The sequence below is a fragment of the Haliotis cracherodii genome, unplaced genomic scaffold (assembly GCF_022045235.1).
Source record: "Haliotis cracherodii isolate W230 unplaced genomic scaffold, xgHalCrac1.p SCAF_22, whole genome shotgun sequence".
In the NCBI taxonomy this organism is placed as follows: domain Eukaryota; kingdom Metazoa; phylum Mollusca; class Gastropoda; order Lepetellida; family Haliotidae; genus Haliotis; species Haliotis cracherodii.
The window spans coordinates 1,164,520-1,183,137 of record NW_027266278.1 but is presented as its reverse complement, the minus strand read 5'-3'; the positions used below and the strand labels follow the sequence as shown (position 1 = coordinate 1,183,137).

General features: G+C 43.8%; 1 protein-coding gene across 1 annotated transcript; it reads left to right on the top strand.

The window, feature by feature from the left end:
- The first annotated feature begins 1,413 nt into the window (after positions 1-1,413).
- LOC139471261 (transmembrane protein 201-like) lies at positions 1,414-18,231 on the top strand. The gene is made up of 10 exons (XM_071253559.1): positions 1,414-1,540; positions 4,253-4,370; positions 5,515-5,685; positions 7,066-7,242; positions 9,983-10,221; positions 12,121-12,321; positions 12,764-12,966; positions 13,450-13,578; positions 14,950-15,702; positions 17,053-18,231. The coding sequence occupies exons 1-10, from the start codon at positions 1,464-1,466 to the stop codon at positions 17,139-17,141; spliced, it is 2,157 nt and encodes a 718-aa protein (XP_071109660.1). The 5' UTR covers positions 1,414-1,463; the 3' UTR covers positions 17,142-18,231.
- Positions 18,232-18,618: the final 387 nt, after the last annotated feature.

The window sequence follows — 18,618 nt, the reverse complement described above, 5'->3', positions numbered from 1 at the left end:
GTGTTCGTGCTGTGACACCCTGGGCCTTGGCCCAACCCGACGACCCCTCATGTTGTCAGTCAACGTGTATAAGGTGATCCAAGCAAGGTGTTCCTTGAGACACAGCAATTTTTCGGGGAGGGAAGATCCATTCTATCTCGGACAGACACTAGAGGGTGTCTGGCGAATCCTGGTTCAAAAGGCAGCCAGTTGGGAAAAACAAACTTGGTGCACTAATGAAAAACATGGCTTCCAAAGCCAACCTTTCATCCGCCAAACGCATTAGTAATCACAGCACTAGGAAACACATGATACAATCACTCTGTAAGGGCGTTCCAGCCCACCAACTAATGCAAGTGTCTGGGCACATAAATATAGACTCTATAAACACATATTCACAAATCACTGAAGATCAACACCGTGGTATCTCCAACATGTTGTCCAATACCATGCAGTGCACGCAGTGACCCCGTCAAACCACTTTCGGATTCCGCTAGGCCTATGTCAGGCATTGGCATCCAAATTTAACTTTGGTGAAAAAGGTGCATAAACACTCTGGCCTAGATCTATCAGTTTAAGGCCAAGGCCACGTCACATTCCAATGTTCCAGTTTCAAATATTTACTGTTGTTTTAAAATGTAAGGCATATGCGCGCTTGAAAGAGTCTGACAAATAACACGAAACATAAAATCTAACTAAGATTTGTAGATTATATTTCATTGCATAAATCGTCTGCTACACCTGCATGTAAACAACAATGGCGACATTGGTGTCCATGCCACTCGATTCAATTAGAAGATAGCAAAGACGTATATAGAATTGTATATTGTATATACGTCCGAGAAGATAGTTATACTGAACACCTGACGGAAGGAGGAAGGGTACCCGACGTCTCTGACATCAACGTTTCGGCATCAGCTTTAGGCGTGGAAGATGAAGATGATCGTTACAGGGAACTGTGTGATTATTTTATGATGTAAAAGTAATTACAAGAAATAGAAAATAATATAATCTAAAAAGTTCAAAATTATACAGTAATGGTGACAAAAGTAGAATAACTGTTACCAAAAATAAAGCATAAATACTCTTCCATAAATCGTTTTTATCTTTATTATAAATAAAATATAAGCAAGGTGCCGTTTTCGCCAGAAAAAAATCGGGGGCGTTTTTGTTAAAGTGCCGTTTTAGCCTGCGCCCTACATCACAACTCACTGAATGTTTTAGCTGACCCCGTCCCAAGAGTATGCTCTTCTACCTTCAAAATGTATTGCATCGTGTTAAATCAGATATAGAGCTCTAATATCGTTTATACCATTCTTACATGTGTGTGATTTCACAAGACTGACTTTTGAAGTAAACGAATGATCCCTCGCCGGATGTCGCTTTTGGTGCAATAACCCCTCCTCGTGCACTTCCGTTTACTGGCACGTGAAGTTTGCCGGCAGAATATTAGGATTAAGAAGTGGTCAAGTCGTAGATTTAGAATGGAAACTTGGGTCTCGGTTGCTGGATTTGGTGGAGGTGGTGTTCTCGCTGCAGCATGTGCCTACAAAATACTTAGGTGCGCTTTGTTTCGAAATTGACAGCAAAAGCACGTCTGGTTATCGAATTTCCCGCCTCGGTGTTTGTAAAATTCTGTGACGTATTTTCCACTAGACAAGGTTCTTGTCGCCGAAAGCGGCACATTTACCGCCCTCCGCTTCCAACTGCTTCGTTACCCCAATCAGCGTTTAACCCAAACTTATTTCCGACATTTCTATCGGGAAACGTCCAAATATTAGCAATTAATGTGGTAGAATGTGTGTATAAAATGTATACACACACCCTATTATAACTATGAGCCATACTAGTCGCTAAAATTCAGACGTTTCATAGTTGGTGTTGTTCCTTTCTAGTAGCGGGTGCAAGTCAAAAACAAAGCAGTGTGTTTAATCACGACAACAGATTTCACTGGTTAAAACAGAACAGTGAAGTATTAGATTGAAACCAAAGACGGCATCTTGACTCGTACATACAAAGTATGCATGGATCAGATAGAACCTGGCATAGGTGCTTGCCAGATTACACGACATATCTCACCAATTGTCTTAGAAAACATCTCAACAATATGTGAAGTCTCAACCCAGTTGACTGATTTACATGTGACTGTCTTTGAAATGGTCGATTGGTTAGGGTTGTGTTTCATACTAATTATAATTGGCGGAATCCACAACCTAATTTAGGCATGCTCAAAGCACTACATTAGTATCCGGATCAATGGACCCGTGTGCATTTGATTTTCATTCTCAGCTCACTGGGGAGTATACAACCCAAGCTGCCTGTGAGGAGCTAGAAGGTTAACAGCCACCTTCATCTGATCCTACTTGGTACCCATGCACTGCTGGGTGATCAGAAGCACATTCCGAACAAAGTCTCTTGCCTAAGGAGACACCACATGTGTTACATGTGCTTCAGTGTGGGGCAGGACGAAGCCCAGAAACCCACAGGAGTCGAGCTGCCGTACTTTGTCATTCATCCATCTTCTTTCTGCCACTAACTTCGCCGAATTTGTGACCTGTGCGTTGTGCACTCTACCTTGTACCACCATTTGATTTGTAATTTTGTCTCTTTCAAAACTAAGTGTTTTTTTTATAAACTCGCTAGTGATTAGGTGTGGACAAGTTTAATGGCTTCATTGGTGTCATCTAGTGTCAGTTGCCCTGACAGTAAATGGTTGATTTGTTGATAGATTGCTGATGAGTTGTGTTTACATTCGGAGTGTGACGAAATATAGATATGCTGCAGTTGTTTGCCCTAAACTTGTACCTAAAGATGCTGATGATGTATATAGGATGCATAATAGTGGTGGGACGATGCATCTGTGGATCACAGTTCTTTACTTCTTGATACAAGTGTCAATCATGGTCGCACACTAAGTACAAAATATCGATTATCACCTTAAATGTTTGCTTTGAAAAACTAACACCAACCCTAATAGGTAGTGAAAGTTAATAGTGATACGTCCATTGTGCCATACTTGAGACTGCCAACTGTAAATCATCAGTGTGCCAGGTATTTGGCATAACTGTCTATGAAAAAGATGGCTTATGGAGCACAGATAAGAGCACATGCAAGTACCGTGATACATGTGTAAGGTACCATGATACATATTGGATCACACAGTGGGTGTATTCTCCAAGCCCTAATGAATAACAATGAACAGTTTCAAGAATTTCAATTAGTTATAAATAAAACCTTAATGATGTGCAAAATTTCCACCTTGTGTTTTGTTGATAATGATACCAAGGATTATGACAGCTTTAGACTAGAGTTACTTCCCTTTAGTTTGAATAGCTTCTGGGAGGATTATAGTTCACTTTGCTTTTACATTGTCGGTAATACTTCAGTCAGCATGTTCAGTTCTATTCCATTGTTTATAGAAATTAAGAAGCCTTAAATTTTCTTTCATACGATCATGATACTGTTTGAGAAGAAGATCACATAATATTATAAATAATAATGATTAATTTATAAAGCACTGAAAGAGTAGGGTACTAAAAGAGTTTTAGAGTCTGAGGCACATATGCTTCCTCAAATGACCTGTGAAGATCCTGGGTAGAAAAGGTCTTCAGCAACCCATAATAGTCGTAAAAGGCGACTGCTTGTCGTAAGAGGCGACAAACGGGATCAGGTGGTCAGGCTCGCTGACTCGGTTGATGCATGTCATCGTATCCCAATTGCGATGATCGATGATCATGTTTTCAATCACTGGATTGTCTGGTCCAGACTAGATTATTTACAGACCGCCGTCATATAGCTGGAATATTGCTGTGTGTGGCGTATTCTTTTTTTTTAGAGGAAGCCAGTGGAGACTCGGCAGAACTGGTGTGATGTGACCAGCTGATTTGGTTCTCGTGATAATGAGTGTAGCGGTGTTCTGCGACTGATGCAGTGTGGTTCCCAGTGGTTCTGTGATGTAACAGAACTAAGTTTGTGTGTGATGCACAATAAGTAATTTATCATGAGTACATCATGTACGTACCATGTGTGGAAACATGGAGAAAGTTCATGTATGTTTAGATATTTATACATGTGTGAATGTATATCATGTGAGTCAACATGCTAATTGATGACTATAAAGCTGAAAGAATCATTTTACTTTTTAATCTGACGTCACTGGTCTGTTTTGACTGGACAAGGCAGTTATGATGAAGTCATCTGATATGTTATGGCGCTGGTCAGATGTGTCTGTTATTGTTCTTTTGTCACCGTTCTTAATTCCTTGTTTTCCCAGACCCCGATTCCCGGTGCGTGTGAACTGCTGGTTCTGCAATGGTGACACAGTGGTGCCGTACGGGAACCGCAACTGCTGGGACTGTCCCGGCTGTGAGCAGTATAACGGCTTTGATAAAGTAGGTGTACTCAATGAAATCTGTAAATCTTGAAATTAATGCATCTCCAAATTAATACGACTGCTGACCCCTAGCCAAAAATGCACTCATATCAATGCGACTCATTCCCAGTGGAATGATATACATCCTCACCTTGAACCGACCTTACCCAATCTAATCAAACAGCAAATAGCACAGCTTATTAGTTTAGTTAATTAATAATCTTAATTAGTCAATGCAAGCACAGGCCACTCATATTTTTCGCATTTAATTCACGTTCGCGTTAATTTCAAGAGTTACAATATCAGCCTGTGTGTCATGTTGCCACTGTTGATGCAAGTGGGGTACTAGGAGCGGTCGGGTAGCCTAGTGGTTAAAGTATTTGCTCGTCACGCCGAAGTCCCGGGTTCGATTCCGACATGGGTACAATGTGTGAAGGCCATTTCTGGTGTCCCCCGCCGTGATATTGCTGGAGTATTGCTAAAAGCGGCACAAAACCATACTCACTCCTTCACTCACAGCACAAGTTGTTTTCAATCTTGTTTTATTTATTTATATATTTTTTATTTTTTTAAACATTTGTAACCCGATTCAAATAATCCGATAATTATTGTCCCGTTTGGTGAGTGAGTGAGTTAAAATTTAACATTGCATCGTCGTTCCCATTCCAGGGTACACCAAAGTATGGTCCCCCCCCTAACTACCCACTCACTCATCCAACCAACTACTCACTCACTCATCCAACCAACTACTCACTCACTCATCCAACCAACTACTCACTCACTCATCCAACCAACTACTCACTCACTCATCCAACCAACTACTCACTCATTCATCCAACCAACTACTCACTCACTCCTCCCAACCAACTACCCACTCACTCATCCAACCAACTACTCACTCATTCATCCAACCAACTACTCACTCACTCATCCAACCAACTACTCACTCACTCATCCAACCAACCACTCACTCACTCCTCCCAACCAACTACCCACTCACTCATCCAACCAACTACTCACTCATTCATCCAACCAACTACCCACTCACTCATCCAACCAACTACTCACTCATTCATCCAAGCAACTACTCACTCACTCCTCCCAATCAACTACCCACTCACTCATCCCAACCAACTACTCACTCACTCACTCTACTGTTGTAGGCAGGAGACTACAACAAGGACATACCGGCCCAGCACATGTCGGACCTGAACCACGGGATTGGTTGTAGCCCGGAGGAGTATCTCGGCAGCTCCTCAGCTCTCTGTAACGGATGTGAAGAGAACCAGCTGCTCAAGGTCAAACAGCTGGCCAGCTTCGTGCCCATGAATGAGGTAGGCAGGGGATTCTGGGAAAGTGCCGTGGCCATGGTTGTAATCGATGGTACAAGGTCGGTTGCGGCCTCTTTTCTACAAGCCCACTTTTGATTTTCCCTGACGAGATATGGCATTAAACCAAATTGCTCCTGTAAAAAGGCAACTTTGCTTGTCATAAGAGGCGACCAACGGGATCGGGTGATCAGGCTCACTGACTTGGTTGATTCATGTCATCAATCCCATTTGTGTGGATCGATGCTCATGATGTCAATCACTGGATTGTCTGCTCCAGATTTGATTATTTACAGACCACTGTCATATAGCTGGAATATTTCTGAGTGCAGCGTTAAACAACAAACAAACACTCCTGTAATAAAATATCTACTATGTTGCTTAAACTCGAGGAGGGGGCACGGGTGGCCCAGTCGTCTAAGGTGCCACGATTCACTGTGCAGAGTTGCGTCCCTTGGGCACGCCAGAAATCTATGATTGTGGGTTCGCCCCGATTATGATTCTAGGGTTGTCAGCACCATACCCATGCTCGTGGGTTTCACCGAAGTGGTAAACATCTTAGACCTGCATCACTTCGGGCTTTCCTCCCACAGTAAGCTGATGCGCCGCGATATTACTGTAATACTGTTAAAAGCGGCGTTAAACCCTAATCACTCACTCACTAAACTCAAGGAACGCCTCAATGGTCTTGTGGTAGAGCGTCCGCTCAGAGAGCGGAAGGCCCAGTTTTGATCCCTGACGTCATACCAAAAGACGTTAAAGGATGGTACTTGTTGTTACCCTGCCTGGTGCTCGGCATTGAGGGACTAAAACAAGGGCTGGTCGGCTCTGAGTCAGTATACTGTGTCTGAGTGGGGTATCCATGTTAAACTGTGGCATGGTATCTCAGTGGGCTTGCACTATGAAATTGGCATCAGTACTGACTAGTACAAGCTGACACACACACACATACACATTACACCTCTCCTGAAATTCTTGTCTACCTGGCCATGATAACCAGTGAGATAATGACTAGGTGACTGCCATATAACTCCACTCAGTTGTTCCGCTGCCGGGATGATGTGGGTCGGACCATGACATGCAATCATTGTACGTAAACTGAGACCCATGATGATCCGGTGTAGGATAGGTCTTCAGCAACCCATGCAGGGCCATACTATGCTTGTCATAAGAGGCGACATACAGGATTGTGTGGTAGGGTTTGCTGACTTGGTCGATGTATACGTAGCCCAAGATGCTCATGATGTTAGTCACTGGATTGTCTGGTCCAGACTTGATTATTTACAGACTGCCGTCATAAAGCTGGAATATTGCTGAGTGCAGGAATAAACAAACACAAAAAAACGTTACCTGAAGCAGGACATAAATCGTGTATTCTGTGTTCAGGACAACTATGACGTTGAGATCGACGCCTACAAGGACCACCTGGAGAGGGTTTATGAACTCTGTGACCCCTGCAAGGTCACCGTGGAGCACGAGTTGATGAAGCAGGATGATGCTCTCAGGGCCAAGCTTCACGCCAATACCTCCGACACGTCCAACACGTCACAGACGTCGCACATGGTCAGTTGAAATTACATCACATGTTGGTCAATATGGTCACGTTAAATTGAAGATGTATTGAATCAGCCCCTCGGAACCAGAGTGTATGTTTGCGCTTGTCATGGCAGTCCTTATACACTTTAGTTTACAGGTCCCCTGTTCCGGCTCCCCTGAGTGAAAGTCAAGTGAGATTATATCAAGGCCTACTCGTCCAGTGTCTGTGGGCATCTGTTGACCATGTTGACATCTTCTCAGAAACCCCTGACACACTGAAGCTGAAATGTCACCATGTTAAGCAATCTCATTAAAATCAGATCTTAGTTCTCGCTATCACTAAACAAAGATCTGAGGACATCCCATAATGGGTCATGTCAGAACGACCTTTCGTGAACTTTGACCTACCAATGAAATGACTGACAAGAAATCGACATTAGCCAATCAGAAGGCAGGTTTCTTGAGCTTTACGACACTAGTTTCAAACTGGCGACTACACTTCAAAACATATTTTGACGTAAATTTTAAAACTGATAAAAAGAACATTCTGGAATGGCTTATAGGTGGTCTTAGATTGTATGGGTAGAATCATAAAACCTGTAACTGTCGTTCGGAATACCCTCTGTTAAATGTTTCGAGGTTGCATGATTTGAAAACACATTCCGTCCGTCACTTTCATGATCTGGGAAGCGACGCTCTGATTGGTAGGATGTAAGGTCACTCTGACGTGACCCGTAATGGGATGTCCTCAGATCTTTGATTAGCGATAGCGAGAACTAAGATCTGATTTTAATGAGATTGCTATGTTAAGATGCTTGTCTCTGCCAATGATGATACTTGATGCTGTTCTGGAGATTTGAATCCAACTGAAAAACCTCTTTATGGCCACTTTTTGTTAAAATATAATGAAGTTTGTTACATATGTGGTTTGTAGTGGCTGTTCCAGTTTGTTTGGCTATATTTGGCACTTTGACCTTACTTGAAGGGAAAACTTCAGCCATTTTTGGTCAAAATATGATGAAATTCGGTATGTGTGTAGTTTTTAGTGGGACTCAACACGTTCTGTTGCTGTGGTGTTTTAATTTCTAATCTTTGACATTTGCACTGTAGACCATGCTCCTAAAATCTGACACTGTATTGCCATTTTCTGTAGGGGCGGTCGGGTCTCCAAAAATGCACTCAATATCAATGCGACTTCCCCCTCATTCCCAGTGGAATGATATATATCCTTACCTTGAACCAACCAACCTTACCTAATCTAATCAAACAGCAAATAGCATCGTTTATTAGTTTACTTAATTAATAATGTTAATTAGTCAATGCGAGCACAGGCCACTCATATTTTTCACATTTAATCAACGTTCGCGTTAATTTCAAGAGTTACAATATCAGCCTGCGTGTCAGGTGGCTACTGTTGATGCAAGTGGGGTACTAGGGGCGGTCGGGTAGCCTAGTGGTTAAAGCATTTGCTCGTCACACTGAAGACCAGGGTTCGATTCCCAACATGGTCACAATGTGTGAAGCCCATTTCTGGTGTCCCCTGGCGTGATATTGCTGGAATATTGCTAAAAGTGGCGTACTCATTCACTCATTTACTGTAAACTTCATCTCCCCAGATGAACACGTGACGATGGCGCTGGAACTTGACATGCTTGTCTCAACCAGTGATGACATACGCCATTCTTGATAAATAACAACCATAAATGTGGAAATTGGTTTCCTTGTATGACATCAAAAGGCGCACAGTATACACACGCACGCAGAACATGCAGAAGAAGGGGCATAACTCTGCTAGAACTGTAACTCAGCTGCCCTGGTGATAATGTGATGTGGATCACAACATACTTATACACTTATCTTATCTTATCTCACACTATGCATTTCTTTCTTTCTATTCCTGTGTGGAAACGTGCTTGAACAAAGTTTCCAGGTTCTAAAAACAATTCACCCGAACACATCCCAGCATCACCATGGTCACCACCCAAACAAATAGGTCACACACTGTAATCCTGTGCATATTTAAATGTAAATATAAATAAAATAAAAATTAAAAAAATGACATAATCTACAGAGCATCATAGTTGGCCCACTTTATTCGTTACATTATTAGACTGCCTCCGTGGTCTTGTGGTAGAGCGTCCGCCCGGAGAGCGGAAGGTCCGGGGTTTGATCCCCGGCCGCGTCATACCAAAAGACGTTAAAAGATGGTACTTGTTGTTACCCTGTCTGGCGCTCGGCATTAAGGGGCTAAGACAAGGACTGGTCGGCTCGGAGTCAGTATACTGTGTCTGAGTGGGGTATTCATGTTAAACTGCAATAATCTTGGACGCGACGTTAAACCCAATTTCATCTCACCTCACCGTTACATTATTATGATTATTGGTGTTCCAGTCACTAAGTCCCCACAACTTCGCAATGGTTTCACATGGGTTTCACATGGATTTCATGTGGTTTCATGTGGTTATCATCTAAGCTTCATTCCCACATCTGGGCATTCGGGTAGCCTAGTGGTTAAAGCATTAGCTCGTCACACCAAAGACCAGGGTTCGATTTCCCACATGGGTACAATGTGTAAAGCCCAATTGTGGTGTCCCCTGCCTTGATATTGCTGGAATATTGCTTAAAGTGGCGTAAAACCATACTCACTCACTCACTCCCACATGAAACTGACATGCTATGCTATGACTGAATTTCTGATCAAAGTGGCTTTGAACCAGACTCCCCTACTCCTGTTCATAACATTAACACTGACATTCTACACTTTCAGGACGGTCTGTCCGAGCTATCCTCATCAACGTATGGCAACGCGGGTGATCTCCTCGGTTTGACCTCTCTGCTGTGTGCGTGTTTGGTGCTGGCCTATAGCCTGGCCCAGTATCCCAGCATGCTCTCTGACGTGTGGCCGCTGTTGACGTTTGCGGAGACGATGCGGCCCTACCAGCAGGCCCTCCATTACACCGGCCTCGGTCTGTGCCTCATGTCCAAGATTCTCATCGGAAAGGACAGGTCTGTGTTGCTGGTTGTCATGACGACTTGGGATTCCATCCCATGGGGATCGGTCAGAATTGTCCTCAGCATGCTGGTTGTATTAGGGTGTCGTCAATGGCGTGTCCACATACATGATAGCATTAATCCTTGATCACATCACTGACTGGATTGTCTGACCCGTGAAGATCCGGGTAGAATAGGTCTTCAGCAACCCATGTTTGCAGTAAAAGGAGACTATGCTTGACGTATGAGGCGCCAAACAGACTTGGTTGATGCATGTCATCGATCCCAATTGCGTGGATCAATGCTCATGTTGTCATTCACTGGATTGTCTTGTCGAGACTATTATTTACAAACCGCCATCATATAGCTGGAATATTGCTGAGTGTGGCGTTAAACAACAAACAGACAAACAAAACAAACAAACACTGGATTGTCTGGTCCACCATCAATTATTTTCAGGCCACCATCCTATAGCTGTAATATTGCGGAGTCAAATTTGCGATCTCAGGCTAAAAGAGGTCCCTTTAATGATCAGGATGTCAAGTGTGGTCTCTTGTCTGTTATTGTACCGTGGTGGTCCTGACCTGATTATTTACAGCCTACTGTCATATAGCTGGGATATTGCTGAGTGTGGCGTTAAACATCAAAGAAATCATTACATCAATTCCTGCATCTGGTCCCGACCAGATGCCACATGACTGGAATGATCTGACTGCATCATTAAACAGCAAAAATGCTGATTCAACAGATTATTGGAAATGCATTTGGGGCCCAAAATCATGGAATGTGATTGACAGAGATTTATCTGGATGTTTTCAGAGATCTGAAGTACATAAACAGTGATTATTACAAAATTAGTTTTTTTGAAAAATAGGACTATGTTTACCTGCTGTAATTATTATCTGTGCTAATTATCCAGCTGGCTTCTAGTTGTCCCTCGCTGTCACCTTTAAGAGCCAATTAACTGTTCAGTGTTGGTTTCCATTTGTCCATTGCTAACCATCTATAAGCACCAATTATATGTTGGCTTCCCTTCTTAAGTTTCCACCTTTGTTATCTTATTACTTTTGTTGTTCTTACAGGTACATATATATTTTCACTTTTCTAGATTATTTCCTGTCGCAATATTTCTTAAGAAACTGTTTTGCCTATCACAACATAGTTGTAACTGCATTAAGGTGTTTACATTTTTGGGAGGAAAGGTAGCTATGTGGTTAAAGTGTTCGCTCATCATGCTGAAGGCCCAGGTTTGATTCCTCATGTTCTCTGCCTGTTCTCATTCATTCACCTGATGGAGGAAGGAGTGAGTTGTGTTCCTCATAATAAAATAGTTGACAACCTTAAATTCTCTTCTTTTGAAAACTGCCTCCGTGGTCTAATGGTAGAGCGTCCGCCCGGAGAGAGGAAGGTCCGGGGTTCGATCCCCAGCAGCGTCATACCAAAAGACTTTAAAGATGGTACTTGTTGTTACCCGCTCGGCATTAAGGGGCTAAAACAAGGACTGGTCGGCTCGGAGTCAGTATACTGTGTCTGAGTGGGGTATTCATGTTAAACTGCGGCATGGTATCTCAGTGAGCTAGCACTATAAATCGGCATCAGTCCGGACTAGTACAAGCAGCCACACACACATACACGTGCATGCACGTCGCTATATAAGTGCAATAATCTTGGACGCGACGTTAAACCCCATTTCACCTCACCTCACATCTTCTTTTGAAATATGTTTGGAGTCAAAGTCGGGGTATTTCAGTGAGCCCTGCTCACTTTTTTCTAATGCTTGGAGAGAAGTTTGGACTTTTGCAGGCAATTCTAAAATGACTGGAGCATTTATCTTCATTGGAAGATAACCTTGATGCCTGTCTTTGAGCTGGTTTTATTGTTACCATGGCAACAGTTGACATTCCCGTGTTTCAGACTGTTTCTGGTAGATGTGGTGGTGAGCGTCACCTGGATATTGTGTGCTGCTGTGGTCACAAGGGACATAACTCTGTTGTCACCTCGGCTCGTCGACGACAAGGTGCTGACGGTCCTGTTTGGTGTCAACTTGCTGATGTCTCTGGCCAGTTGTATCATCACCAGGACAAGGACCACGGCCACGACACAGACGTTCAAGAGGTGAGTCAAGGGTCATGCTTGCTACAGGGACGTTTAGGAGGTGAGTTAAGGTCATGCTGGCCACAGGGACGTTTAGGAGGTGAGTTAAGGTCAGGCTGGCCACAGGGACGTTTAGGAGGTGAGTTAAGGTCATGCTGGCCACAGGGACCTTTAGGAGATGAGTCAGGGGTCATGCTGGCCACAGGGACGTTTAGGAGGTGAGTCAAGGTCATGCTGGCCACAGGGACGTTTAGGAGGTGAGTTAAGGTCATGCTGGCCACAGAGATGTCTATATGGCCCTAAATGAGTCCAGTTATTTAAAACGTGATATATTACTCACCTCCCTGTGCCCTTGATAAAGTGTAAAATGTCTAAGTGAGTGTTTCATTAAAGAGCAGTGTTTCAGTTTTGAGAAACAATCTCCAGTCTGGGGGATATAGTTCTTTACAATATATATGTGCAGGCTGTCGCTGGACAAGAGCACAGGCAGCTACCACAGTGAGGCGGAGACAGTCGCCATATCCTCAGTCAGTACCAGTCGGAGGGCACGACCTGACCCTGAACCTGTGTCAGAGGTCAAGGAGGAACGTTTGGATGACCTTGACCTTGAGATGGAAGCATTCTCCCTTGGGTCAAAACCTACTCAGATGAAGAGAAGTGATTCAGGTAGAGGAAAAATAATTATAATAAAAAAGTATTGGTTATTACCTACTCGTTGGAGATGCATGGACATTATAAGTTTGAAATACACTCATGATAAAAGGAGTATGAAAACGACATTGTATGAATGCTTCCTTTGGTATGATTGATATAGCTGTCAAGTTAACCTGAAACTGTTGCGGGGTCCGAGTGTCCAACTTCTATTTACTGCCGTAGATTAGCGGAAGTTAGTCTGCACGTTTGTGACTGTCAAGAGACAAAGTAAAGGATGTAACTGTTTTTGTTGTCTAAATGTCCATGCATAAATTTGTCACTGCTCACCATTGGCATAAAATACATGTATGCTGATTTTTTTCGGGACATTCTTCCATGTTTGCTTGAAGTTACTTCTCCGATGTATATTGATAATTGATCAATATTTAGTTAGTGATTATTGATCTCTATGATCTGTATGGAGAGCCAGCCCTAATGTATACACTTAATCCACAGGGATGTTTTCCATGACGGGCAGCCAGGCGAGTTTCACTTCACTGAGTGCCGTCCCTCGTCCACTGCTGGGTCAGCCTCGCCCCTTGATCAGCCCAGCCCGACTACGTGTGACCTCGTCCACGCCTACAGGTAGGAGACTAACTTCCAGTCTAGTAGCTGGGCGTGTGATGGTGGGAGGTGAGGGTGGGAGCGAGGGGTGGACCTGGGGGCTGGGAAGTGAGGTTGGAGCTGGGGGGTGGGAGGTTAGGGTGGTGGTGGAGCTGGGGAGTAGCTGATGAGGGTGGCGCTGGGGGGTGGGAGGTGAGGGTGGAGCTGGGGGATGGGAGGTGAGGGTGGAGCTGGGGGGTGGGAGGTGAGGGTGGAGCTGGGGGATGGGAGGTGAGGGTGGAGCTGGGGGCTGGGAGGTGAGGGTGGAGCTGGGGGTGGGAGGTGAGGGTGGAGCTGGGGGGTGGGAGGTGAGGGTGGAGCTGGGGGATGGGAGGTGAGGGTGGAGCTGGGGGATGGGAGGTGAGGGTGGAGCTGGGGGGTGGGAGGTGAGGGTGGAGCTGGGGGATTGGAGGTGAGGGTGGAGCTGGGGGTTTGAGGTGAGGGTGGAGGTGGAGCTGGGGGATTGGAGGTGAGGTTAGGCGTGAGGGTGGAGCTCGGGGCGGCAGTGGAGCTGGGGAGTAGCTGGTGAGGGTGGGGCTGGGGGGTGGGAGGTGAGGATGGTGGTGGAGCTGGGGGGATGGGTGGTCTTCTCCTGACTCTTTGTTTATAGGTACTACTCAAAAGAAGTTAAGGTTAAGCAGATGATTTCATATTGCTATAGTTTGTCTATTATGTCCTTTTGTTTAGTAGTAAAGCTGGCATATAACTAATTTACCTGAAGCTATCCAAGGCAGTCAGTTATAATTGAGGGGCATACGTGGCACAGTCACCTAAGGCACTGTGCAGAGTTACATCCCTTTGGAATGCCAGAAACCTATGATTGTTGGTTCGAATCCTGGTGTCCCCAGATTATGTTTCTAGATTTGTCAGCACCATACCCGTGCTCGTGGGTTTCTGCATCACTTCGGGCTTTCCTCCCACATTAGGCTGACACGCCGTGATATAACTGGAATAATGTTAAAAGCGGCGAGGAGAATTGCTGGGTGTCCAAGGCATAAATATGGGTTCCCAGACTGGCTCCACTGATGTTGTGTCACTTCATGTACTCAAGTTCTTTACTTTGTTGTATAGGATGATTTGAAAATCGAAGAAAATCGTCCTTTGACACTTAAGTATGACTGTTTTCTGATCTAGGATAGAAATGTCAGCATGGATCATGTTCTTTATTAGGTTTAATGATTCAATCAGCCAGAAATAGTTATGACGTACATTCACTAGTTGCATGCATGGAGGAAGCGTTATTGGGCATTTGGTAAAACACTGAATATTGGGACATAAGTTAGTTTGGATTCCTACAAATTTGATAAATCAGAAATGTAACAATGCCGTAAAGTTTCATTCCCTGTTTGGCAGACATCTTTAACCGAACTTCAAGTGGACCAACCCTTCACATGAACCCAGCGTTTGATTCAAGAAGCAGACAGTCCCTGCAGTTTCCCAAACTCCCAAATCAAGCGCCAGACAATCCCTTCCTGGAACAGAGCCTAACAACAGAGAGACTGTCTCTTTTCAACGCTCAGATCTCTGGTAACACAGCAGTACAACGTCCATGGCAGAGAAACAAGGACAGCGAGGCAAGCTCAACACGGCAGTTTGACGTCAGTGTGTCGGAGCAGAGCTCCACACGAGCCTCACCCCTCAGAAACAGCTGTCTGTGGCAGCACGCGAAGTTTGGCCAGACACATCTATCTCCAGATAAACTGGCCCAGTGTAAATTCACTTCTCAAAATCCTCAGGGATCTCCCAAGCAGGCTGTCCAAACCGATGTTTACAGAGGCCCCTCTCGTCCAAATACGCCCATCAGGAAGTCGTTATGGCAACAGAACATCATGCAAGAGTTGGACAACCAGGGTTCTGTCCCTGTGATAGAGAATAATGTGTTTCAGAGGACTGACGCAAGTACCGTCAAGTCCACTGATATGAGGACAGAGGGATCTTGTGTGTTGACTCCCAGCACCTTGGTGTCATCGCTGGGCGATGGTCAGCTGAGGCAGAGGCATGTTCAGTCAGTTGAAGAGGAAACTAGCCTGGTGAAAGATGATTCCACGAAGTCGTCCGACTGTCTGGTGGACAGTACTGTCATCATCGAGCCCAGCAAACCAAGCAGTAAGTATGGGAGTCCACTATGGGGGTGCACAGGTGGCCCAGTCGTCTAAGGCGCCGCGATTTGCTGTGCAGTGTTGAGTCCCTTGGGCATGCCAGAAACATGTGATTGTGGGTTCGAATCCCAGTTCGCCCCGATTATTTTTCTAGATTTGTCAGCACCATACCCATGCTCGTGGGTTTCTTTGAAGTGGTAAACGTCTGAGAGATCTGCATAACTTCGGACTTTCCTCCCACATTAAGCTGACACGCCGTGATATAACTGGAATACTGTTAAAAGCGGTTGATGCATGCTCATGTCGGTCACTGGATTGTCTGATCCAGAATCGATTATTCACAGACTGCTAGTTAGTTAGGAGTTGAATACTTGTACTTGTCCTTTTTGTGTGATATACTATTTATCATCCAAAACTGGCTCCCACAGGAGATATCGCTTGGGTGAGATCAAGCGATATCTACATTGTAGATATCGTTGCAATGAAATTGCATCACAATGCTTTGTAGACCATTGTGACGTCACAACCAAATGACATCACTAATGGCTCTGCTACTGAAGCTGTTAGCAGTACTTTTTACACTTAAGACACTGCTTATAACTGTCTACAATTGAAATAGTTGGAAGAATGATGTTGGATGATAAATGAAATCTCACCCTCGTGTCTTTTGATATCAAATATATCAACACTCATTGTTAAAAGTGGAAAAACTCCTCGGGAAGCCTTCAAGTTTTTCCACTTTTTATCCCCCGCCCAACAAAGTTGGCGGGGGATATAGAAACGGGCTCTGTCCGTCCGTCCATCACATTTCGTTTCCTGAGCATGACTCATAAACCGTTCAATATTTTTTCATCAAACTTTGCAGGTCTGTCAGGTACATGCTGATCTGGTGCCTTTTGCTATTTAGAAATTTTAGACATTTTTATTTTTTACGTTTCCATGGCAACAAGATGGACTTGGGTTCTGTGAGGGTAGGGTTTGTTTCCGGAGCATAACTCATAAACCGTTCAATATTTTTTCATCAAATTTTGCAGGTCTGTCAGGTACATGCTGATCTGGTCCTTTTTGCTATTTAGAAATTTTAGAAATTTTTATTTTTTTACGTTTCCATGGCAGCAGGATGGACTCTTCTTGTTTTTACAATTTCCATGACAAGTTCCACCTCGGTTAAAAAAGGTTAGGGTTTGTTTAGATTTAATTATGTCATAAATTCTGCAACAGGGGCAGGGGATATAGCCACGTTAGTGGCAAACTCTTGTTCAACTTGTGTTGATATATTTGATATCAAAGACACTGGGATGAGATTGTCTATATGTTCTGTATGTATTTGTGATACCCTTCATACTTTCCCTTACAGACCTGAAGATGCTAGGAATCGGGGCCGTGCTGTTGGCCAGTGTGTTGGGGAATGCCGTGCTGGTGGGGTACCTGTACACCAACAGCTGAGGGATACAACAGTGGTGGCTGGTGTTGAGATGGTTGTTTCATGACAACAGACAGTCACTTATTCTCAGGGTGATTGGCTGGAATGATACCATTCTGTCGAGATTGACAGGACAGATGCCATTATGGTCATGCTTGACTGACGGATACCACTATTGGTCATGATTGACAGGACAGATGTCAATATTGGTCATGATTGACAGGACAGATGTCACTATTGGTCATGATTGACAGGACAGATGTCACTATTGGTCATGATTGACAGGACAGATGTCAATATTGGTCATGATTGCTCGCCGTGAATAGCTGTAATATTGCTGATGCGGCTTAAAGCAATATTTATTCATTCGTCCTTGGTCATGATTGACTGGACTGATGCAAGTTCTTGGTAACTGACTGGACCAATGCCATTATTGGTCATGATTGACTGGACTGATGCCATTCTCGGTCATGATTGACTGACAGATGCCAATTTTCGTCATGATTGACTGGACTGATGACATTGTTGGTCATGATTGACTGGACTGATGACATTGTTGGTCATGATTGACTGGACTTATGCCACTATTGGTCATGATTGACTGACAGATGCCACTATTGGTCATGATTGACTGGACTTTTGCCTCTATTGGCCATGATTGACTGACAGATGCCAATTCTCGGCATGATTGACTGGACTGATGACATTGTTGGTCATGATTGGAGAGAAAGTTTCCAGTGAAGGAGCAGAGAAGACATATCAGAAGTACAGGGTCCCCAATGTTTGACAATCATGACATTACCAGTGTCAGTCATAATGACAGCCTAAACTAAAAAACAGAAACACACGTACTGTGTTGCTATCATGTATTATCATTTTAAACCTCCCAATAATATCTTTTTATATAGCAGTGGTGATACATTCTTGTAACGATCTTCTGGTACAAGTGCTAGGTGTTAATAATTCCTCTTCTCTGTTTGGTAATTACCATGGTAACAGACCCTACATAGTTTTCACCTAATTAGTCATATAAGCTTGTGCTGTATTGAAGTAGGTTATTTCTTTAAATACATGTCTTTTTTTTAAAACAAATTGTTACGAAAATATTTTTGTGATGTCAAAAGGAATTCCCTTAAAAGACAGAAAAAGACTTGATAAGTCAGGTTGTATCTACATGATCTAGTCATCCCACACTGTGGGTATCACATGTTTCCATGGGAACCAAGGGCTGTGAAATACATGAAAAAGTAATAGTTTTCCATCACTTGTTTGTGACTTTTCCATGTTTACCGTAAATTCTGTATTTAAGGGGCCTTTTTATGATTTTATATGATGGTGGTCTGTAAATAATTGAGTCTGGACCAGACAATCCAGTGATTGACATCATGAGCATCGATCCACGCAATTTGGATACGAAGTCATAGTTGCCTTTTACAGCAAGCATGGGTTACTGAAGACCTATTCCATCCCCGATACTCACAGATCCAAAATTTATGTAAT